At 44.9% G+C, this 25,926-nt stretch overlaps 1 protein-coding gene across 4 annotated transcripts in view; it reads right to left on the bottom strand.

Moving 5' to 3' along the window:
- Positions 1-25,926, bottom strand: part of HYCC1 (hyccin PI4KA lipid kinase complex subunit 1) — a 113,982-nt gene that overhangs the window by 53,936 nt on the left and 34,120 nt on the right. For all 4 annotated transcript variants that reach the window (XM_066585273.1, XM_066585278.1, XM_066585274.1 and 1 more), the window contains exons 2-4: positions 11,229-11,304; positions 8,088-8,189; positions 614-793 (exon numbers count right to left, since the gene is read on the bottom strand). In XM_066585273.1, coding sequence (XP_066441370.1) covers positions 614-793; positions 8,088-8,189; positions 11,229-11,279 — 333 coding nt within the window. In that variant the 5' untranslated portion in view covers positions 11,280-11,304. The remainder of the gene's footprint in view (positions 1-613; positions 794-8,087; positions 8,190-11,228; positions 11,305-25,926) is intronic.

Here is a 25,926-nt window from a genome sequence, read left to right as displayed (position 1 = left end):
GAAAAAAAGGGCATTTGAGGCTGAGAGAAATTTTCACTAGCATTTCCACTTATTGCCATTATTCCAAACGTCCATCTAATTCAAACTAAACTCCAGTACCTGCTTTCCAGCCCATTTCCAATTTCGACATTTCAAATGGCCACCAGGAAGTGCAAAAACTACAATCTCCCACAATGCCCAGTTACTGACAAGTGAGCATTCACAACTGTACAAACTATCAGCATTACAGAATTTGAAGGCACTGCACAAGTCTCACCAAGTCGTAACCATTGGATAGCAATGGAGAACCAATTAGGAGGGAAGACCGCAGGTAAAGTAATATCTCTGCAGCTCTGTAATACAAGTTGTCACATTATTCAGCAATTTGCTATCATATTACTTTCACTCTGAATTACTGGAATTCCCCTTTAAGTAGAATTACAGCGATTTAATTCCAATAGTGTTAGCCCTCCAGCACTGTGCAGGGGATGATGATGGTAGGTTTCCTGCGCTGGAGAATTACAAAATTTTTCTTATATTTTTAAAACTGTACATGCAAGAGCTGGTGAGAGGGAACGTTTCTACTCAACCCCTCTCCCTTCATAATAAAACCCGTAAATTAACAGACACTAACCAGGTTGTAGATGCTCAGGAGAAGCGCCTCGATGCATCCGCTGCTTTGTAGGTCCCTGCTGGTAGACACGGACAGGTAACACCATATTAGTTCTGGAAGGAACTGAAGCGTAAATATCCTCAGGTTCTTCTCTTTGCTGCGATAGAATTCAAAGAGCTGATGGCAGACAGGTTCTAGTAACTGCAAACGGATACAAAAAGTGTAATCTCATGAAAAGGAGCCAGATATGTAAAACTGAAGAGCACAACATGAATAAAACATGGCAATATTGTTGTCAGTATTATTACAAGTATGGCTGAGTAGATAAAAAGGTAACACCAGCCAATAGAATGCACACAATAGCGGATCACCGTTGGGCCGGTATGTTGGCAGCATCAAGTCCCCTGTGGTTCCACCGAACTGAAGTTGTCAAATATTCTATGATAATCTAATCCTGCTTCAGTAGAAGTTGGGGAAAGGCGTGGGGGTTTGGGAAGGAGGGATAAGTTTATAAGATGTTCCTGACTGAGGTCCCCATAATATGGTCGTCAAACTGGCTTTATATACCAAATTTTATGGTCATGGTACTTTCCCCCAAGTTCCTGAATCAGACGTTAATGGGGGCTCACTTAACTAATGAGCTGAGCTGGACAGCCAGCCCCTTCATACACGTCACCAACGCAGAGAGAAGAAGCTTCCTGTCTTCTGGGAGTCTGGTCTTAAAATCAAAGCTTACAGCAGGAGCTCGAGTCTTCCAGGACGACTCGACAGGGACCAAAATTGTGCAATCCAAGCAATTTTGAAAATTAAAAAAAGGGGCTATCCAGCTACTGGTTAACATTGCTCCTTTAGTGCCCACTGTGTTAAAATAAGAAGAGGAGCACTACTTACCTGGTCCCTGCCGCTGCGATACAGCATTGACAGATATCACTAGAAGTCAGGTGACAGCTGCAGCGTCACCAGTTCTCACATTTTGAGCTCAATCATGCAAGGAGTTTGGGAACACGATACGGCAGCCTCTAACTGGAAGTCAGGTGAGCACTGCAGCCAAAGACATCACCTGTCACAACAAACACTGGGACCAGAGCGGGACTGGAGTGCTGATTGCTGCGCAGGAAACGGCCAAGTACCGCGCCTCCTCTTATTTTAGCGTAGGGGGCATTAAGGGGGCCCTGTTTTCCAGTAACCAGACAGGCCTCTTAAAAGTGCATTAGCAAGTTTTTTTTCTTCATTTAGAGAGAGAGAGATATATATATATTTATTTTTTTAAATGGCCATTAATGAATCCGATTATCTATTTCACACTAGAAGTGGATAAACCAGAGTAGTGTTCCTAAACTGGGCTCCCCGTACCCTGGTTAGGAGCAACCCAACACAGTAAGACCTGTCACTTTTACAGGAGGGATAGCAAATAGATTTCAACTCGTCAAACATCTTTGAGCAGAACACTGACGCTTCGGCACCAAACTTCATTGGAGGAAGGATTTGGAGTTTCCTGGGAATCTAAAAAGTTACTTAGGCACGTCGGCTGGGAATCTGAACTGCAGATTACAATTGCCTGCTGTGATGTTTCCCATGTGAAATTTTGACAAATATATAAAAGTTTGTCACATCAAAGCATTTTACGACTACTCCTAGCAATAAGTACCAAAAAGACAAGAGGCGTGATACAATATGTTCTGCATAGTGCATTGGAACAACATTATATGATGCCATTACTGCCATTCTGTTTGAAGACGTGCCAAAAAAAATTCACATATATAAACTAGAAAAGCCGGCCATTCAACATAAACAATTCTCAATAAGAGCTGGCTGGGTTGCCAAGCCGCAGCAGAGATAGAAAGAAGCTTCCACCTACACTCCGGGAAACAGACCAGCTCTGCTGATTCACAAAGTGCTTATCTTCTTCACTATATACACATCATCCTTCCAGATACTTTGGCTCCCTATTAAGAAGCTGCAGCATACAGTTGGCCCTATAGAAGTGGGGCATGAACTGGATCTGAATGTACGGGTCTAGTGCTGAATACAACAGAGCACGTTACCCAGCTAAATGCATAAGGACTGGCCCATTAACCTGTGAACTTACACTGCAGGGCTTATGGCCGTTACACACAAGAACTGCATGACTATTTGCCCGAGTGAATGAGCCGATGACGTCATCACCAGTTCGTTTAAACAGGCAGATCGTTGACAACTGCTCGGTTCTCGTATTCCTACATGAAGCACTGAGCGGGGAGTGTTTAAACGCATCGAGAAGTGAACGAGCCAACGAGGATTTTTAAGCCCCGCTGAACTGAATGAGCAGCACACAATTCTCGTAGTTTTTAAAAAAAAAAAAAAAACATGATTCTTGTTCACTTTCGTAAGTTTGAACGGTTCTTTAATGATAATTGTTCAATCTAAAGGCACCTTTACTTTTGAAGGGTTAAGACCATAGTGTGAATAATCTTTTTCCCTTACAGCGCATAATTTTTATACCACTTATCAAATTTGTCTAATGAAGGGAGTTAAAAATAAAAAAATTAATAAATAAACCACACTCATACGGGCATTGGTTTAAGATTAGACATAAGCAAATGTGTAAACACATGCAGAGGCCGGCTGGCAAATTTTAGCCTGCGGGCAAGCATACAACACTGGCCCAAGAGTAATCACCCCATCATTAGGGTATATTCACACGGGGCAGTTTGGATGCAGTAAAAACCGCATCAGTAATGCCGCAAGTGTTTTTGCCACAGTTGCAGTTTTCACTGGCACAGACCGCAAAGGCACACCGTTTGGTGATGCGGTTTTTTGGGGGGAAAAAAAGTCAAAGTTCTTCCCACTTGAGGTCTTCAAAAGACATAACAGGAAGGCATCAGTTTCTTACAGAGTGTCCTGCGTCACCTCCTGATTTACAATTTGCATTCTCCGCCGCTTTATCTGTGCCCCACACTACTAAATAAGCCACTTATGAAGCAGAGGGAAGCAGCAGAGAAAATGAAGAATGACAACTTTACTGCACATCCCATGAGGGCTAGAAAGAGCTCTGGGCCCTAAACATCTAGTGGGGGAACCAGCCTGGGGGCCGGCCCAGCCCTGAACACATGCTTCACCAGCATTTCACTCATCAGCGAGTCTACTATTAGGAAACCCCAATTTATTACAGTATAAAGGGGATTCAAAAGTTAGGACCACCCTGAAAACCTTCAGAACAAAAAGGGATACATGTAGAAAATGGTGTAGAATACTTAAGGCCCATTTACACGCAACAATTGTCCCTCAAATCCGCTGTGGTTAAGCCAGCAGTAGTCGCTGCTGCGGCGCAGATTTGCCGAACGCAACAGGTCTATTTTTTTTTTTCCACTGCGGCCGCGCTCTTCTCTATGGGAGTGCCGGCCACAGCGGAAGAGCGAGCGGCCGGGCCGCTTCAAAGCCGCGGTGGCAATTCTCCTGGCGGAAATGTTGCGGTTTTTGCTACGGCCAAACCACAACATTTCCGTCTGAATCCGCCCTGTGTGACCGGAAAACTTGGGGAAAACTTTCACACTATGGCCATCTTCTTGGCAGCAATTTTGGACTGAGTATTATGATGAACAGAACAGAACAGACCACATTGACTTTTATGCTGTCCATTCAGTTTGTGCTCAGCTGGCCGGGATTTTACATGCAGCAGAAGATCGCTGGTATGGCGATGAAGGATTGGAGGGTGGAAAGATGTGCTGCTGACAAGTAAGCATTTTCATGCATACATTAAAGTGTACTGTTCTAATACACACCAGGTTATTCACCTTATTTGCAATCTGTTTCACGTCTGGAAGTTCTGATTTTCAGGTGGCCTTCACAATTTTTGTGCTGTTAGCAACCCACTTTCATAAAGGGGCACGTAGCAATTATACCATTCTGCTAGTAACTCACTGTCCTGCACTTCCTTGCTCTGACTTCCCATGTTGCATTACACTGTCAGAGGTCCAATCAACAGGGAGGCAGTATTTAAATGCCCGCCCCAATGCTTTCCCAGAAGGTTTAAGACACTCGGAGATATTCTGGCCAAATGGTTAGTAAACCCACTAACAGTAGCATACACACACACACTCGCTGTAACAGCATAAGAGGCAGAGATTGTGGTGAGAATTATCAGAGTGTCTACAAATCTGTCAGCCTGCAGCCTCTGCGTGCACAGGAGCCACCTGTGAAAATAGCTCCTTCCTCTGTTGCTAAGAAACTTCCCTGTGTCCTGGTTACTACAGAAGCTCTATACCCAACAACAGAGAGTGGATTGCAGAGAAGCTGGAAGGGAGACCCCTAGTGGCAGCCACTTAAAACATGACTTACAGTGGTAAAGCAACAACATTTTTAATGCAAGTAAATTACAGAAATGATGAGGCCAACACAAGCTAGGAGATGAGCAGAAGTTGTCTGAGAAGTTAGTGCTTCTTTAAGAGAGCCAACTGGCTAGCAACAGGCATTTGCTGGCTGATCACAACATCTTCAAGCAGGCAAATTATCAGGTAGACGTTTGTACCGATCCGCTCAAGTAAAAGGGGCCCTAAAAACTGAAATAAAGGCTGCGAGTTAACCATGAAAAGGCTTAAAATGGTTCTCAGTCAGGAACGGGTCAACAGCTCTTCTCCTACGAAGCTCTATTCCAGCTACAAGCCACACTGTTCTAGCTGTATAATTATGAAGCTTAACTACCCAGTGGGGTGATAAATCGTTCTATAATGAGAGAAATATTAAAACTTAATGACCGCACCCCATGAGGCCTTTGTCTAATAACTAGACAGATAAAAACATTTGTGCAGAGAGTCATTTCTGAAAGAGTCCAGAAATACATTTTCTCTATGAACTTTTGAAATCCCTCCGTTTACGTTAATCTGAAGTCTGATAATTCTAATTAATGTTTAGATGTGTAGGCAATTAAAGGCATATACCCATCACAAAACTATCCCCCATGCACAATATAGAGGATAGCTAGCTAATCAGTGGGGGTCCAACCACTGGGACCTCCACTAGTCCTGAAATGGCCTCATTTCTACATCGAAGGTAAGGTTTTTTTGGCCACAATTCTTCCATGAAGACCAAACTTTTCCGAACAGTAGATGTATACCTGGGTCCCACTGGTTTCTGCCAGTACTAAGCTGATAGCACTGTTGGATATCTTACGATTTCGAAAGGAAGCAAGCATGAGTCTTTCATCTGCTGTTAACTTTCCTTGGCTGACCACTAAGTCTATGGTCCTCAAAAGTTGTCTGTTTCTTTGTGCCCCTTCAAAAAGAGCTTGAACAGCGCATCTTGAAGTCCCAGTCTGCTTTGAAACCCTTGCCAGAGAGAGACCTTGCTGATACAGTATAAACTTGTGTCTTGTTGCTGTGCTCAGTCTTATCATGGTGTATGAACTTAACATGAAACGGTCTTCCACAACCTCATCTTTGTAGCAGAGTTTATGGTTCCTCAGCCAGTTTTAAGCCTCCTACATAGCTGTTTCAATTTATGACTGTTTCAACCTACATATGAAATTGCTGATCATTACCACCTGTTTGGTAGAAATGGTTACCGTATATACCGGCGTATAAGACGACTTTTGAAGCCCGAAAAATCTGCTCTGAAGTCGGGGGTCGTCTTATACGCCGGTAATACCAAAAAAAAAGTGTAAAAAAAAAAAAAAAAATCATTACTCACCTCCCCCGGCGTTCTGTCGCGCTCCGGCAGGATGTCGCTCGCTCCTCGTCCCCGGCGCAGCATTGCTTTCTGAATGCGGGGCTTGAAATCCCCGCCTCCAGAAAGCTAATACACACGCCGTCAGCCAGTTACAGCCATTCAATGACAGCATTGAATGGCTGTGATTGGCTGAAGGCGCACGTGGCTTCAGCCAATCACACCCATTCAATGATGTCATTGAATAGTGTGATTGGCTGAAGCCACGTGCGCCTTCAGCCAATCACAGCCATTCAATGCTGTCATTGAATGGCTGTAACTGGCTGACGGCGTGTGTATTAGCTTTCTGGAGGCGGGGATTTCAAGCCCCGCCTTCAGAAAGCAATGCTGCGCCGGGGACGAGGAGCGAGCGACATCCTGCCGGAGCGCGACAGAACGCCAGGGGAGGTGAGTAATGATTTTTTTTTCCTCCACTGTATTACCGGCGTATAAGGTGAAAGTTGGGGGGTCGTCTTATACGCCCTGTCGCCTTATACGCCGGTATATACGGTAATCATTTCTGACTACATAAGCAAAAAAGAAAAGAAAAAAAAAAAGCGGACTTTGTGCTAGTACACCTAGAAGAATTGATCGCTGCGGTTTTGAAGGCAAAAAAGGTGTTCACACCAAATCAATTTGATAGAGATTTTTCTCTTGTGCATTCACTTTTCATTTTGTTAATTGACAAAAGTTTACTACGAATACTTACATTTCTTACAGCATTCTTACTTTGCAGATTTTTTCAACACCTGCCCAAGACTTTTACACATTTTTCTCAATTACTACTACAGGGCATGGCTCATGAAAGCTTCAGTTCATCAATTTTCATAGCTATAATATGTCCTAATGCTATGTAAATGAAAGTAGAGGATTTAAATAATACTTCGAGATTTCTACTTTTTTTTTCTTAAACAGCGGGATACGGATGGACACACTTACATTCCTGTTTTACCCTCCCTCCCCCCGCCTCCCTCAGTCTTGTTGCCCCCTTATCTTTTCAGAAAAGAAAAAAAATTTATTATATATATATATATATATATATATATATATATATATATATATATATATATATATATATATATATATATATATATATATATATATATATATATATATATATATATATATATATAGGCTGTGACCAATCACAGGCAGCGTTCAGCGAATGACTGAGCGCTGCCTGTGATTGGCTGAGTACTCAGTCAATCGGTCGCAGCACTTTCAGGAGGCAGGGGAATTTAAATCCCTTCTGGCTGAAAAATCTTCAGTAAAGCGCCGGGGAGCCAACTGGGAGATCCCGCCGAGTACCGGCGGAGAGTGTGAGTGAATATAATATAATATTAGTATAATATATACCGTATGTTTTTTTTCCTTTTTTGCACACTTTTGGGATGATTTTCAGGGAAGGGCTTATATTTCCAGAAAATCAACGCCGTGGGGAGTCTCATCACTGAACACTGTGACAGCACTGTTACAGTGTTCAGTGATGAGGGAACTCCCTGCAGGCGTCAAGGAATCCTCTGCCACAGCTGTTACAGCAGCGGCTCACGATCATCGCCCATTGATTTCAATTGGGCCGGAGCCGCTCTTGCATGTCGCATGTTTCGGAGACCAATTTTAATTTTTTTCTCCCGAACGCATGCCTGACGAAGGAGTCAGGCAAGGGGTTAATGTACCCTACTTAATAAAATTAGAGCACTACATGAAATTCCAGCATTGATTTATAATATTCCGTGACAGATTCCTAATATTCATGGAGAGAACGTCAGCATTTTATAACAAACGTAGATTATCTCCATGCCCTTTGACTACTTACCTCACTCTGAGGTTCCTGAATGACTTCATAGAGTGCAGAAACCAAAGTGGTCTTCTCCTTCAGATTTACGGCATAACTTGTAAGAGACGCCTCCGGCAAACTCTAAAGACAAAACGTCTCCTGTAAGTCGACATTACCGCTCTACTAACTCATGCAAAACAGGCTTTTAGGCGCTCGAGATCACCACAGGCGACATAGAAAAGGCCTTTTATATTCTTCAAGCAAATTGCAAGGCAAATTTAATGTGGCTTTGCATGTACCTGTAACCATCATAAAGGCTCTGGATGAGAATTTCATTACAGCAAGCATAGATACCGGCATTAATAGATCACTTACAGATAAAAGAACAGGATAATTTGGATTATAGAGCTGAACCATAGAATGGAGCTGGGGTAGTGTTGAGTGAACCAAACTAGTAGAGCCCCATTTTGGGCAGACCTTGCTAAAAATTCAGTTCAGCGAGTACCTAAACCTCAGGCCACTCATTTCTGCCGAACAAAAAGGGTCATAAAAACTCCTAAAAATGTGTTTGGAGGGAGGAGTTCTTCAAAGGATGTGGCTCAGTTGTTAGCACTGTTGCCTTGCAGCGCTGGGGTCCTAAGGTTCAAATCTGACCAAGGTAATCATCTGTATGGGTTATGTTCTCTCCGAGTTTGTGGGTTTTTTTTCTTCTCCTCTGGAGTACAATAAAGGAAGGAGAAAGAATCAGCCTAGCGGTTCAGTGGTTAAATGGGTTTGGTCATTAAAAAAAAAAAATATATATATATATATATAATAATTATCTAAACGTACCTATTGCTTCCCTGTCTGTCTCCTTATCACATCATCTCCTGGTTGAGCCTCTCTAGTGCCCCAGGTCAGCTCACTGCAGGCTGGGCCCAGCTTGTTATGAGGGCTGCATATATCAAATTCCTTCCAGCTGGGTCAGTGAAGGTCACATCCCTGTGCTGTAGCTTCACTGCCTAGGAAGGAATTGTAATCAGAGATAGCTCTCTTGAACAATCTCTGAAGATAGGCAGTTCCCATGCTGACCTGTGAGCTGTGACGTAACGTTCATTGGTTGGCAGGCAGAAGACTGCCAACCTAATGTACGTAACCTCACAGGAAGGAGAAGAATCAGGCAGCTGGAGGTGAAGTGACCCCCTGGACTGCAGGAGACAGGAGAAGATAAGGGAGGTGAAGATCTGGTAAGTAGATTGATGGGGGAGGAATAGAGAAGTATAGAATTTTTCTTTTTTAGTGACAGAACCCCTTTAAGAATATTGCATGCAGTGCTGGAGTCCTAGGTTCAAATCTGACCAAGCACAATATCTGTATACAGTCCTTATGTTCTCCCTGTGTGCTTTTTCCCCCCCTCTCCTCCGGAGGAGGGAAGAGGAAGAAGGAAGTATGGTGGTTTATTGGTTAACATTGTTGCCTTGCAATGCTAGAGTCCCAGGTTCGAATGTGACTAAAGGCAACATCTGCATTGAGTTTCACATAGAGACCTGAACCCAGTACCCCAGCGCTGCAAGGAATCAGTACTAAACACTGAGCCACATCCATTGAAGAACTACCAAACTCTTAAGTGTTCAAAAACTAGTCGTTGGGGCTTTTATGAACTTCCAATTGGGTTCAAACCAATCTGGCCAAACAACTTTCTGATGAAATTTGTCGAAGTGGCCAAACCAAACTATTGTAAAATTTGCTCATCTCTAAACACAGGTATTAAAGGAGTTGACTTTTTTGGCATTTTCTGGGTTTACCAGCAGCTTATCATCCACTATCTATTGAAGTAGACATGCATGCCTGGTTGATCTGTGCATGGATGTTTATAGGGGAGTCATGGGACAACTCATGTATATGGTCCACCTCAGCTAGTGCGGGTGCAGGGGAAGCCATAAGTACTCCAAACAATGGGAAGTGCTTGCGATTACATGCAGACACTTCCTCTCACAATATAAAGTCTCTGTACCATATAACCCATTGCACCTTTCTTCTGAAAAGGAGATGAAGATGACAAATTACATCAACAGAGTTCCCAAATGTACCTAGACATCTTCCCCTGCCAAAATGCGCTTGGACCGTTACAACCAAGTGTGGTGCCATCAGATAGACCATTCTACCACCACTAAACTGTTGCCCTCTTCCTCAGAGGGAAATAAAATCTCAGGAAACACTGTTATAAAAATATAGGTTTGTAATATTGGCGATCTATATAGTCGCATGACTGACCAGACCGCTAGATAGGAACATAGAAAACGTAGCCTTAATGATTTTTCATTGTAAAACAGCAGAATGAAGATCATGAATCTAAAACCGTTAAGGCGCACACACACACACACACACACACACACACACACACACACACAGGTTGATCCCTCAAAAGATGGCTTTTAAGCAATCATTTTGCATAAACTACTACTTGGTTCTAATGCCTATTAGTACCAATTAGTAGCATGTGAGCTGTATTCAGGAAACAGACCACCTGCTGTTCCCCGATTATTCCCATTGTTCTGCAGCAGGGCTGACAGCTGAGAACAGCTTAGAGAATGCAATCAGCTGTAATCAGCTCTCCCCTGCCAGAACACAGCGTGCGGTCCTGCTTATCAGCTGTTCTGGCAAACGATGGATTTCATGCCGAACTGAAGATCGTTCTGCAGTAAAGTGAGAGATGGGCACATTTACACCCAACGATTATTGCTCAAAAGATGGCTTTTGAGTGATAATCGTTGTGTTTAAATGAACCTTTAGCCTGTGAGCTTATGGAAGACAAAAGGAGGTTTCACATCTGCGTCCAGGTTCTGCTTTCCTACTCCATTTGGGAGCAGGAAGGGAATCCCCGTGGCTGAAAGGCTCCGTCTCAGAGCGGAACAGAACAGCGCTTAACGGACCCCATTGACTAAAATGTCCAGCTTTTAGATTGAAGTAAAAGCGTTGCATGCAGTGCTTTCTCTTTCGGTATCTTGAGCAGGATCAGTGACAGAACCTCCACCGCAGATGTGAGACCACCCAAATCCTGTCTGAACACACAAAATTTACCTAAAATATTTTAATATGTATGAAAGGAACGTAAATAATTACAGCGAAACAAGATGCAGTCGATCGTCACCATCATCTACAATGTAAGTTCAAGAAGACTTAGATTTTAAACATAACTACCTTAAACTCTGACAACCATTCCTCCACAGCTCCTCGCTCTGTAGTCAGCATCTTCCCGCAGCGTACAGCTAGTTGCCTAATGAGAGATAATAAAAGGAAATTAAAAAAGTCTACCCAAGCATTTACAACAATAAAATGCATCGATTTTTTGATCCAAGTCCAGCCCACGGTCAAGAGGAAGCAAGAACGCTAGCGGTCACCCTCTCAATGAAGTCAGAAGATAGGCAAAATATTGTAGAGTCATTTGTACTTTAAAGGGGTAGTACAACCTTTAAGGGGAAAAAAAAAACCCAGACACACTTTGAAATCCCTTGACTCAAACCCATCAGGCTGCAGCTTTTTTGCAGGTTTCTAGGAAAAAACGGTAAGGCAAGAATGTACATCATTATAAGTCGGTTTTGCCGCACTTTAGAGAGCACACTATGCCCCATTCCTCACAATTTTGCCATTAGTCTTTCTTATGTCTGTCTTTTCATATCAATGCACATCAAAAATGTGTACAAGAGCCCAAATAAAACAACCCTTCAGGCTCCGCAGATACAATGAAGGAATGTCTTCAAATGAACAACATCTGCAGCTCGGTAGCTGGCAGCAGAAAGCCTTGGCACGCTCTTCTGGGTTTAAGACATTAAATATAACAGAAGACACAGAACCAAGCTAAGAAAGCAAACAGCAAACGTAACGTATGGAAAAACAGATCAGTGATCGTAATAAATCGGCAGGTTTAGACAGAGCCATGTGTCCAGGCCATACACGTCAGATGGGAATGCCCATTTAAAGCATCACTCTAGTCCTCGGACCAAAGGGGTTGGTGGGGGAGGATTACTACTTGCTGCTCTTTTTAACATTCTACCTGTTGCCGGATTCCTCTTAGGTCTTCCAACATGGCCTTACCGCTTCCTCCCAGACTACCCAATGCACATGGGCACTGGTGGTACATCGGTAATCCAAGACCCTATAGGCTGATATGATTGGAGCTTTTTACATGAGCAATGCTGGCCAATCGTTGAGTAGCATGAAGTGGCTCAGACTACAACTGCACAGTGTAAATTGTGAAGTGACGGAGTGATAGCCATCTTTTAAAAAAAGAAGAAAGGAGGCGTGGCTAGCAGATGGCGGGATAGGTCGCTTCTCAGGCGAGCTCCCGCGTCCCTCACCTTAATCAGCGCTCAGAGGCACCATTGAGCCGAAAAAGGTGACCTCCCGACATCCCATGGGCAAGAAGAAGCTCCCGCACTCGCAGTCCTGCACCCCGATGAGCCGTGGAGGCACCCTGGAGCGCTTTCTCAGCGGCAGAGGAGAGACCGCCGGCGGAGGCAAGATGGCGCCGGCTCCCGCGAGACACGAGTCACAGGAGCCCCAGGACGGCGCTGAGCCGGCACAGCACACCGGAGGACCGGAGGAGAGGAAGAGCAGCCGGAATAAGCCAGGCACAAGCTCACCAACGGGGGAAGGAAGCTCCCAGCCATACAGAGGAAGAAAACTAATCCAGAAGGAGGGAGACCGAACACCGGAGGGCGCAGTGAGTACTCCCAGCAGCAGCCCCTGCAAACAGGACAGCTCTCCACTGCACACAGCCCAGACACCCATAGTTGATGGGGGTTGTAGTCCCCACTGGTCTCCCTCACAAACATCAAGCCCAACAAGTAGCCCACCACATAAGGAAGGAAGGGGCTCCCCACACAATATAAATGAGGAGGCCTGGAAGAGCCGCATAATGGACATCCCCACAAAAACTGACCTCAACCAATTTTTTCAGAGACTAGAAGCATCTAATAAGAAAGCCTTAGAAAGCATCCACCAGGACATGCAACATCTGGGTCATCGCATACTACAAGTGGAGGAAGTACAGGAAGACACAGCAGCCATCTTAGAAACACACAGGCAAGCAATCCAGGCGCAGGCAGACTAAATATCTGGCATCGTAATGCATTTAGATGACCTAGAAAATAGAAATAGGCGGAATAACTTACGAATCCGAGGCCTACCGGAGGAAGTGGAGGGGCAACACCTCGAAACGTGGGCTCAGTCCTTCTTCCAACAGTTACTAAACCGTAAATCGGACGAACGCATTGAAATTGATCACATCCACAGGGCCCTCGGCCCTAGAGCAACGGACCCAAATAGACCAAGGGACATTATTTGCAGAATACATTTTTTCAGAGATAAAGATGCAATCTTACGAAAGGCCAGAGAGAAGGGAGACCTACAACACGAGGGAAAGCCTATCATCCTCCTACAAGACCTTGCTCGCCATACATTACGAATGAGAGGAGCCCTCAGACCCCTGCTGACTACCCTGAAAGCCAAGGGGATCCCATACAGATGGGGATTCCCTTTCTCACTAACTGCCAACAAAGATGGGAAAACAGCAGTGTTCCGGTCAGCAGGTGACCTCCCCAACTTCTTAGGTACTCTCCAACTGCCTATGGTGGCAATACCCGACTGGCCCACAGTACCCACTGTCCTAGCCCCCACAGCCCAAGAACAATGGCAGACAGTGCGGCCCAGAACAGGACGAGAGAAGCCCTCACCCAAAAATTCCTGAACCTACCTCAGTACATCGCGGAAAGACAATTGTCTCCTTAAGGCCAAATACATGCTTCCCTGACGAAACACTTGGAACCTCAGAGTAACTACCCCGCCATGAAACATAACCCCCAGCGAGAGTCGACATAAGAGACTGACCAACAGTGGATCTCCGCTGGCCCCCTGAAACATGCGGGAATTCACCCTGTGTAACTCAAAGCGGACATTCTGCCTTACACACGGGCGGGGAATGACCTAAACTCACCTACGTTTGAAAACAGATTTTAGTTATTAGCTCTGTTCTTGTTATACTGATTGGTGCCTCTGGTGCTTTAATCCAAGGCCCCAGACAGGGGCCGGTAGCAACCTGAAAGGGGTCGTGTTGTGTGTGTGTGTGTGTGTGGGGGGGGAGGGGGGGGGGGGGGGCCCAAGCCTGTCCTGACCGGTGCCTCCGCGTTCCTCACACAGGGCAACCATTCGCATTTTATGTGAACACTGGTTCTTACTGACCAGTAGTTCCCCCTGACTACACACGCAGCAGCTGTACTCTGCGCAAGGCCCTGCCTTTTGGGCCTTTACTTACTAAGTCTTTCTCTTTCTCACTAGGGCATAGCCACCCATGCCTAAACTCTTTACACCTTCTCCCCCTCCCTATACTGACCGGTCCACCCTTGACCTTCCGGCCTCAAATAGTCATCATCTTATATCAAGTGGTAGGTGGATAACATTACCTTTTGTACTTTCAACGCCAGGGGTTTGAATGGGCCCACCAAAAAAAGAGGACAGATCGTGGACCACCTGCACCGCAAAGGGACCCTGATCGTCTTCTTCCAGGAGACGCATTTCCAGGAATCAAAACTACCCAACTGTAAATATAGACACTACATGACATGGTATCATAGTCCACATCCAGATAAAAAGGCGGGCGGCACATCCATAGCGATTCACAAACGTTTACCCCATAAACTATTAGAAATGGAGATAGACAAAAAGGGGAGATCCATATTTCTTAAAATCCAAGTAGACAATGAAATTCTAACGTTGGCGAAGGTTTATTTTCCAAATCAGGAGCAGAAACGTTTTGGAGTCCGAGTACTGGGAGCCTTGGTGAACTTTGCGGGTGGATCTCCTATCATTCTCGGTGGAGACTTTAATCTGGCAATGGATCCAACCAGAGACACCTCCGGGGGTAAGTCGGGGATCTCCCCATCAGCACTACACAAAATCAGATCAGAAGTAGCCAACCTTAAATTGATAGATCTATGGAGGGTCCTGCACCCAGGAGAGAAGGACTTCAGTTTCCACTCTCTAGCCCACAATAGCTACCATAGGTTAGACTACCTATTTATATCCCATAAATTGCTAGATAGAACACCGACCTCAACCATGGGTTCCTTTATTTGGTCTGACCATGCTCCGGTCTGGGGATCACTACGTAGGAGGCAGGTGGGTGACTTGAGTCCATCCTGGCGACTTAATGATAACCTGCTAGAGGACGGGGCCTGCCTGCAGGACATACAGCAGGCTATCGACACATTCGTGGACGTTCACAAAACTGACACCACATCTGCCCCACTGAAATGGGAAGCCCTCAAATGTGTCATCAGAGGAATCTGCATTTCCCATGGGGCACGTCTTAAAAAATTGAGGACGGCCAAGTTGGAGGGGCTCCTTGCCCAACTAAATAGTCTGGAGACAAACAACAAAACAACACCATCAGACGACACCGCAGCAGAAATATCAACTAGAATTAACATACTGCGCATTCTAGATCAGGCCTCACTATGCCAAAGAAACAAAACAAAAGGTTGGCATTATGAGTACGGGGACAAAAGTGGTAAAGGCCTAGCTAGGGCGCTAAATCCCAGAACCCTCCAAACATATGTCTTCGAGGTACATAAACTGGGAAAGGGAATAGTCCATAGCAATACGGAGATCCTCGAGAGTTTCCAGGGGTACTACCAGGAATTATACAACCTCAGGAAACAGCCCGAGGAATCCGTAGGAGAACTAGAAAGGGATAGGGACACATATGTGGCCGAACATACCCACACGCACATACCGAGAGAGGATGCACAAGCACTAGAACAGGACTTCACCCTTGAGGAGCTGAAAGAAGCAATAACTTCACTAAAAATAGGGAAGAGTCCAGGCCCAGATGGCTTTTCGCCACGTTTCTATAAGATCTGCATGGATCGTTTGGCCCCTCTGATGCTGGAAACGTTCAATTCAGTCTCGAGAACCTGTCCCTTCCCGGCACAAGCGTTGCAAGCAATCATTACGGTCATCCCCAAACCGGGCAAAGACATAACATGTTGCGGAAGCTATAGACCGATCTCCTTATTAAACATCGACACCAAACTATTCTCTAAATTAATAGCAGGACGCCTTCAAAATCATATCCCAACCCTGATCCATGGAGATCAGGTGGGCTTTGTGCCGGGAAGGGAAGCAGGAGACAACACCATAAGATCTATAGCCCTGGTCTCAAGGGCCATTAAGTCTAAAGACCCCTTGTGCCTGTTGTCAGTCGACGCTGAAAAAGCGTTCGACAGAGTGGAATGGAGTTTTCTGGAAACGGTGTTGAAGCAGATCGGACTAGGCCCAAGATTGTTAGGGTGGATTATGGCACTATATAACAATCCATCGGCGAGAATTCGGGTTAATGGTAAACTCTCACAACAGGTACAAATAGGAAATGGAACGAGACAGGGCTGCCCACTGTCCCCTTTTCTATATATCCCAGTGATGGAGACATTGGCAAATGCCCTCGGAGCAAATCCCAGCATCAGAGGGGTACAGATAGCTAAAAACGAGCAGAAGATTGCACTATACGCCGGCGACCTCCTAATATATCTATCAAACCCAAGGGTGGCCCTCCCCAACGTACTTGATGAATTCCGGAAATTTGGTCGACTCTCCAACTTTAAAGTTAATGTAAATAAGTCAGAAATCCTAAATGTCAGCATACCTGAACAAGAGGAGAGAGCCTTGCGGGCGGCTTTCCCGTTTAAATGGAAGAAGGAAGGAATCAAATGCCTAGGTATAAATATCACACCAAAGCCAGAAGATCTCTTCCTAAAAAACCACCAACCACTACTGGCAAAAATTGAAAAAGACTTAGACAGGTGGCGAACGGCACCTCTAACTTGGTTCGGCAGGATAAGTTCTGTAAAAATGAATGTCCTCCCTAGACTGCTATATGTCATGCAGACGTTACCAATTTTTCTCCCGGCGACATTCCTAAACAGAGTCAGGAAACTGATAATGAGATTCATCTGGACTGATAATGAGATTCATCTGGGGTTCAGGGAGACCCAGACGGAACTGGAGAGCCCTCACGGGACACAAGGAAAAAAGGGGGCATGGGGATCCCAAACATGGCCTTATATTACAGGGCGAGGCTGACCAGACGCATATTAGAGCTAACACAAGATAGATCACACAAACGATGGGTGACTATAGAGCGGGAAGCAGCTCACCACTGTGTGACCGGTCTAATATGGATCCCGGGAAAGAGGAAATACAAAGACGCTGGCCTATCCCCATTCACAGAAGGGATATTTTCAGCTTGGATAGGATGGGCCACGAAGACGGGACTGATCAGGAGACCGGGCCCATTAACGCCGCTAGTGGGTAACAAGGACATCCCAACATTCTTCAAGGGCTCTCCACTAGTCAATATGCTGAAAGAGGGACAATCAGTAGACATCCCCAGGGTGAGAGATATCACTAAGGAGGGTAGCATGAAAACATTAGAAGAGATCTTGGAGGGGAGAGGGTCCCCGACCGGAGCATGGTACCAGTATATGCAGCTAGGCCATTACATAACATCGCTGGGAGGAATTCAGCTATTAGGGGCCAACCCAACGCCCTTTGAAAGTTTATATATCCTTAACTCAACCACAAAGGGAAGCACGTCCAACTTATACCAATTCATGGTGGGAAAGGATACACAGGAGAGCGGGATTAGAAAAGGAATGGGCAAAGGATTTGGGCTACTCACCCCAGGAGGCGGCATGGAGGAAAACGTTCATCCTTACACACAAATTGAGTATATCCAGTAGAGCACAAGAACTGAATTACAAGATCCTGATCAGATGGTACAGAACACCCGAGAGACTTGCCAGAATTTACCCCCAGTACTCGGACTCATGCTGGAGATGCCAATCGGAAAGAGGTACCTTTGTACATATGTGGTGGTCATGTCTATTGATCTGTCCTCTTTGGCGGGAGGTGGGAGCACTCTATACATGGGTCGTGGGGAGACCCTTTCAGATGACGCCGGAAGTGGCTTTACTTTCTATGTTTCAGGGTTCCATATCAAGCGTTAAAAAATCATTGCTAAAGTTCTTTATACTTGCAACACGTCAGGTTATCGCGAAAAAATGGAAGGCGACATTTATACCCTCTAGACCAGACCTGGGCAAAGCACGGCCCGCGGGCCACATCCGGCCCGCTGAATAGCTCGGACCGGCCCGCAAAGAGTGTCCTGGTGACTCACCAATGAGTCCGGTGTCAGCAACGGGAAGCAGCGAAACTATGCACTCCGAAGCCTTGTCCATTTTGTTCACTTCTGTGCTGTGCTAATAGTTATTCAGGCCTTACTTATTCAAGCACCTCTACCAATGACGTAGGCTTGAATAACTTTATTAAACAGCACATAAGTTAACAAAATGGACAAGGCTTCGGAGTTTGTAGTTTCACTGCTTCCCCATGCTGAGTAAGTGATGCCACTGTAACTTCTGAGTGCCAGGATGCTCGTTGCGGACCTTGGGGAGTGCCAGGACAATCGTTCCACGCTCGTCATTGGTAAGTGTCAGGACTTTTCCCTTTGCATTGTAATTAGAATAATAATACTAATAATATTCACTTTTTAATCTCTCTTCTTGGGGCAGCTCTCTGTGCCCTCTCCTAGGAGCATACTACTGTGTATTAAAAAAATCTATTTTCCGAGGTTAGCTGTTAACCCTTAAATATGGCGGCTAACATTAAAAAAAGAAAAATTGATGCAGAATGCCGAGTTTTTAACAAAGAATGGACTTCTAAATATCTATTTACTGAAACCAAAGGTAAAGCTGTGTGTTTAGTTTGTGGAGAGCAGATAGCTGTATTTAAAGATTACAATTTGCATCGCCATTATGAGACTAAACACGGAGAGAAATACAAGAACTTGACGGAGGCAGAGCGGGCACGGGTATCTGAAGATTTGCTAGATATTACAGCGCCATTCATTTTCAATGGCGGCCGTATTCTGGCCGCAAATCGGGCGGCTGGAATACTGCCCCATTAAGGCAATGTGCATGGAGCCTTCGTATGTTGGTCTGGCCCTCTAAAACCATTCCAATTTCTCATGTGGCCCCATGGGAAAATTAATTGCCCACCCCTGCTCTAGACTAATGTGGCTGGAAACGATGGATCATATAAGTTACATGGAAGAATTAGCTGCTACAGATGAACTGCGGCACAACAAATATATAGCGACATGGAGTGCCTGGATCTCCCTGAGAGAGGGGGCAGAGTTACTCAACTGGACCCAAACAGGGTCGACCCCCCCCAGACGGGGTCGTCCCACCTAACTATAAAAGGAACCAGTGGATGCGAGCTGGAATAGTGGGAAAAGGCAGGAAGGTCTTAACCCCCCCCCCCCCCCCTAACCTTTCCTCAAACTCAAAATTCATTAACTTTCTATCTTTCTAACTCTCTTTGGTCTTGGACCAACACACCTCGTGCCTCTTCTTGAGGTGCATTGGACCACTTAACTGAGTTAACAGTTTTAGTAGTTTTTCTTGAAAAATGGTTCGGAAGAATGTAACTAACTGAAGAAAAAAAAAAAAAAAAAAAGAACAGAACACAAGAACCAATTATTGAAAAGACTTTATTTAATGTATCTACTTATAAGCTCAAGATTGATGCAATGATGTAAGTTGGCCTGGAATGTAGGCCTTGTTGTTAATGGCATTCCAACAATATGCAAAATAAATAAATACATTTTGAACATAAAAAAAGAAGAAAAAAAAAAGTGAACACCAGCCAATATCACTCCCTCTCCAGTCTCAGGGCAAAAAGGTTTTCCCCAGGAACGAAGGAGGCTCCCTTTATAGAAGTTATTCCCCATCCCCAAGATAGAGAGAAATTTTGATTGGTGGAGGGTCTCAACACTGACCCACCCATTTCAGGAACAGAGGTCCTATGCTGCTCCCCCTCACTGCGGGATTACTGCACCCCCTAACTCCACAGTGAGGAGCAGATTAAATGCAGTGAAGGCTCCGCCCATGAGCAGTGCCGATCCATTCACTTTTAAAAAAAATCAGATCGCTCGAAATAGCTAAAGGTACAAAAGCTCGGTGATTTCCGTCAGCCCCATTAAAATGAAAGAATGGGGAAGCGGCCACACACACTCGGCCATCACTCCATTCAATCTTAAATCCCTGCTGGTGGGAGACGCCTCACCGCAGTGATGAGTTGAGGACGCAGGACCCTGGTTCACAGGCTTGATGGGGGTCTCAAAGGAGAGAATCCCACCGTTCATAACGTTATTCCCTATCCACAGAACAGGGGATAACTCCTATAAGTATGGTTTACCCACTACAAACGTATTGTAACCCCAGAGACTGGTCTTTGGAGGACTAGGGAAGGATATAAAACACCTTTCAGATAACAGTTAATGGACGATAAAAGCGGTAAAAAAGGGGAAGTTAGACTTTACTAGTTAACTTTTAGAGACCGCAGACAGATTAGAGGAACAGAGCACAACGCAGCTACATCAACAACTCCCTTTACACGAGAAGAATGATGAACACGTGCCATTAATTACACGCCGCTTCCCTCCTGCGTAATTTACTTCAGACATCTATCCAAGCAAAAACAAGCCTACGGTATTAAGTGATTCGCTATCATGGTAGGGGAGGCTGCGAGTCTACGGCATTCTGACATCTGTTTAACAATTTCTGGGAACAAATCAACAGTCGTACTCTTAAAGCTGAAGAAAAACCATCAAAATGAGGGTTAATTAAGGATACCAACATGCAAGAATGACGGTCACAGCTGTAGAACTTGTTTTCCAATTTTGTAGTAAGCCTGAAATGTCATGTACCGTGACTGACATGGCAGAACAATGTAGCCCACTACACACCCACTCAGCGTATTCATCCCCTCTAAGTGCTGCCGTGCTGTAATCGCAGGAAAAAGGATATTCTTTTCATAAGTTAACTTCAGAATGAACATATGTAGGATAACCGCTCGCCAACAGGAACTACTATATATGTAGACTTAAAACACCCCACGGGTGGTTTGACGTTAAAGGGGGTCATTTTTGTCAGAAAGAGCACCACTTGTTCTTAGACTGTCTGATACTTTTAAGAAGTAGTGCTACTCCTTCCTATGGACTGTGTTTGGTGTTGCAGCTCAGCCCTACGGAAGTGGGGGGAAATATTTGAGTACGGTTCAGCAGCAATCCCAAGAGCAGCCCATAGAAAATACAAAAAAGTGGTGCTCCTTCCTTAAAAAGCTAAGAAAGACAACCCTTCTACCCAATTTCAGATGCAAGCTTTAGAGAAGCTATATAGGCATCTTATAGGTTAGTACATGGGTCTAATGGCTGGCAATGTACACTGAATGGCAACTCTAGTAGACACATCCATTTGAGGCCATGTTTAAATGGAGGTTCTGAACGTAAATGTGGAGGATCCATCACAGATCCAGTACAAAATGACAGAAGAAAAAAAGTCCTGAACAAAGTCCTTCATGCAGTAATTTGTAATTTTACAAGAGACTAGATGAAATGGATACCGTTATAGTCAATGGGGTCCATTTGGCACCATTCGGCCAGATGATTCCCCTTTCTAAATACCATGTCTCCCCAAATTAATCAACAAGGTACTACTTACAAAGCAGCATGGGCGAGGAGTTAGTTAAAATGTAACTTTTATTCCAACCTCCAACATGGTTGGCTCTGTACTTCAGTAACACATACTTGACCCCCACACCAACACATAGCCAAAGGTGCATGCGGGCTTAGCATTACAAACCATCATGGATGTTCAGCCAAGTAGACTGTTGAAATGTCATTAGCTACACTTACAATCAGGATTACAACATCTTGCCGCTATACAGTACATCCTAATGTTCAGATTGTGCCGTACTATTTTAGTCCCTGCTGAGCAGCCTCTCCACTGGACAAGCAGAACCTGTGGATATGAAACCCTCCTATTGGGATACTTTAGGGATATTTGCAGGGTAATCTCTTTCAGGGCGGCAGCCCTACCTATCCTGTAGTATACTTTGCTGTTACAGTTTATAGAAACTATCAGGGTGAGCATTTAGTCCACTTTCCCCTGTTTTTGATGCCAGCGGCAACTCCTCAAGGTTACCATGTTTGTGGTGTATTAAACGAATAAAATATATCTGAACAACATCTATCATTAGTAATATCGCTCCGATTTATTATTTATCATCAGCATTTTTTGGCTGAGTGTCCATGATTGTTTGTAATGCTCAACTCAAATGCAGATTTGGGTCAAGGTTTGCATGTATGCACATAGTTACTGAAGTACAGCAATACTTGTATTGCACTTTGTAATTAAAAAAAGTGACATTTAACGGTATAACTCACTCATTCTGTTATGTAATTTTAGGCACCCATCACCGGTAGCAGCACATAAATGGATCTCCGTTGGCCTTCAGAACTTGAGAATATTTGTTGTGGCATAGATTTTACTAGGTGTTTAAATTGCTACTCTGCAGGAATATTGGCCCATGAGGACAGGATAGCTCCCCCAAATAAAATGGGGGTACAGATATTTTCGGAACAGTTGACGGGAAGGGTTCACTGATTCCTACAGTTGGTACCAAATTCTAATTTTAGCATCCTGAAATAGAAACCCAGATTCATCTGAGCAGGTGTGATTTTTCTACTGCTTGTTAAGCCAATCCAATTTTTAGCTCTTTTGTTCATTGGAGTCTCGCTTTTCAGTTTCTCTTAGGGCTTATTCACACGACTGTATATCGGCCGCCATTTTTACAGTTGGCAGATATACGCTACCATCTGATGCATTGGATTCCAATGCATCAGATCACACAGGCTATTCCTGCGGCGTAAAAGCACCCAGCCAATATAGCCCTAGGCGCTTTAATGCCGGGCAGCAAAGATAGTCCTGGAACTAACAAGGGGCGGGAGCTTAGGTCCACCCCACCCCCTCCCATTGCAAACAGCCGGAGGGGAGGAGAGAGGTGGTGAGCCGGCGAGGGAGAGGGAAGCTGTCCCTCCCCGCCCAACGACATTGCCGCCTCAGCGCATATGCGCCAGGCCCTTGCCATCTGAGCGGGCGCACCAACGTTAGATTTGTGCATGCGATTTTACGGCGCCGGCAGGCGCACGTAAAATGCCTACAGCGGTGTGAAACGGCCCTTAGACAGCAATTGTACTCAAACTGGTTGTTTTCTGCATTCTAGGATGTCCATACTGGGGAGCTCCAATCCTGAAAGGGCAAGTGTCTCTAATAGACTGTACAATTTATATCATTCCTGCATAATCTAGTGGGCATATGCCAAAATGTTAAATCAGGACAAGTTAGAGTGGCACTAAACGTCTTGGGGCAAACGTTTTTTGCAGTTTTAAATTAAAGGGGTTGTCCCGCGCCGAAACGGGTTTTGTTTTTTTTCAATAGTTCCCCCGTTCGGCGCGAGACAAACCCGATGCAGGGGTTAAAAAAGAAAACCGGATAGTGCTTACCTGAATCCCCGCGCTCCGGTGACTTCTTACTTACCTGGTGAAGATGGCCGCCGGGATCTTCACCCTCGGTGGACCACAGGTCTTCTGTGCGGTCCATTGCCGATTCCAGCCTCCTGATTGGCTGGAATCGGCACGTGACGGGGCGGAGCTACGAGGAGCCGCTCTCCGGCACGAGCGGCCCCATTCAGAAAAGAAGAAGACCGGACTGCGCAAGCGCGTCTAATCCGGCGATTAGACGCTGAAAATTAGACGGCACCATGGAGACGAGGACGCTAGCAACGGAACAGGTAAGTGAATAACTTCTGTATGGCTCATATTTAATGCACAATGTACATTACAAAGTGCATTAATATGGCCATACAGAAGTGTATACCCCCACTTGCTTTCGCGGGATAACCCCTTTAAGACCAGACCAGACAGACAATGTACATAATTTATCACAGCGGCTCATGCCATCTGACACATCTTTCTAGAAGTTAGGTACTTTTCTTCTCACCATCTTTTGGTTGACTCCTTTTGACCCACAATTTAAACTTCTTTCAAGGGATATTCTGGTGAATCCAAGTGAAAGTTATGTGCTTCATTAGACGATAACCTGCAATTTTGCAGTATAAACATTATAGCTTGTTTTACAGAGCTGCAGAGATATTGCATTTCCTGTGCCCCCCCCCCCCCCATTAGTTCTCCATTGGTATCCAATACTTATGACCTGTACGCCCCGCTTTTCTACCGGTCAGGCAAGTGCAGTGCCTCCACTTCTGCAATGACGACACCATTTGTACATTTGTGAATGCGTACTTTTCAGGAACTGGCAGTGTGGGAGACGCAGTTTCTGCACTCCGCGGTGGCTGCTTTAAATAATGTGAAAATCTGAAGCTGGCTGGAAAGCAACATTGGCGCTGGCCAGCAAAAAAATAAAATATGGTACTGGAGTTCAGTTTGACAATTTTGATGGGCATTTGGAAAAGGATTGATTGCTTAAAGCGGTTTTTAAGAAACTGGGCGAAGTTTTCAAAAAGTTTCCCAACTTTTTCCACTGATTGCCATTATTCCAGACACTTTTCAAAAAGTCTAGGGAGGCACAAAAAAGCATCTTTAAAAGAAAAAACAAAAACAAATGTGTTGCAAGGCATGGACTCCATAGTATGGTGCAAACAATGTCCAGAGATAAATACAGTTAAAAGCTGGCATTTCTTAGACTGTCTCTCTCTTTGTGGACAGGGCTTAAAACTGTGCGCCCATGCATTTAATCCGTAAATTGCACGCAACCTTTTCTACAAAAGGGACAGGTGTCAGCTGTGCAGAGACGGGGCTCCGCTGTGCCGTAAAAAGATTTTTTTTTCCTTCTAGAAGGATGAAATATTGCACATTGCAACTGGCTGTCAACCTGCGATAGAACATGTCATGTATTGTGAACCCATAAGTAGTTTGTTCTGGAAGGTCTGCCTGAACAAAATGTTCCCACATACCTGTCAATCTTGTTGGGCCATTTATTTGATAGAACATTGCGCAAAAAGTCAGCAGTGACGTGCAAGCTGCGTCCGATACTGCAATAAATCATGGCGATATAGAATATCCAACACCAATGTAATTGAATAAAAGTCTTAGGCACAGATTGTGCAACACGGAAATATTCCATCTCTAATGATAGAATGATGCCGATGGCCCGGCCAGCTTTCAGTGCGGTGGGGCCTGATGTCATCATAGGGGATGGGAGTGGAAGTGCCGTAGCTGGTTTCACTCCCATTGAAATCAACAAGACCTGAAGCCAACAGTATAATTCTGACACTTCCGCTATCTGGGATGGACACATTCATTTCAATGGGAGGGACGTCAGCTACGGTACTTCCGCTCCAGTCCCCTAGGATGACCTCTGGCCCCACTGCAGTGACAGCGGGCCGGGTAATAAGCTGATCGCTGGGGATAGAGTGGTAGGTGATTAACTACTGATGTAATCTATCCTGAGGATAGGTCGTTGTTAGTTTTTGCTTAGAAAGCCAATGATGTGTGTAATATGGCGGTGTTCAATTTTTCTTCTGGACTTATTACGCTAGCTTTCTAATTTAGCTGCCAGCACTGACTGAATAAGAAATAGTTCACTTCTTGTTCAGTTTTTTCCGACACATTGTTCCATGTAAGCAGGCAGCCCTTCGCTTATGAGCGACTGCCTCATTACAGTGATTGGAAGAGGGTGGGCACGATCCCCAGCCCACGAGGCTTGTTCTGTGTAAGCACAGGAACGATTACCATTGGCACGACCTGTTGGGCATCTGTTGACCAACAGATTGTCCTGTGTAAAAGCACCTTATGTGTGTCCCAAGTTGACACCTCTGTATGAGAAAGCTTTAAATGTGCAAGTATTTGCTTAATAGATTAACACTGAAGCAGAAGGAAGGACTGAAAGAGTAAACCAGCTTGTACATAAGGTTTATTATT

Source organism: Eleutherodactylus coqui, chromosome 12 (assembly GCF_035609145.1).
Source record: "Eleutherodactylus coqui strain aEleCoq1 chromosome 12, aEleCoq1.hap1, whole genome shotgun sequence".
Taxonomy (NCBI): domain Eukaryota; kingdom Metazoa; phylum Chordata; class Amphibia; order Anura; family Eleutherodactylidae; genus Eleutherodactylus; species Eleutherodactylus coqui.
This window is presented reverse-complemented; position numbering and strand designations above follow the sequence as displayed.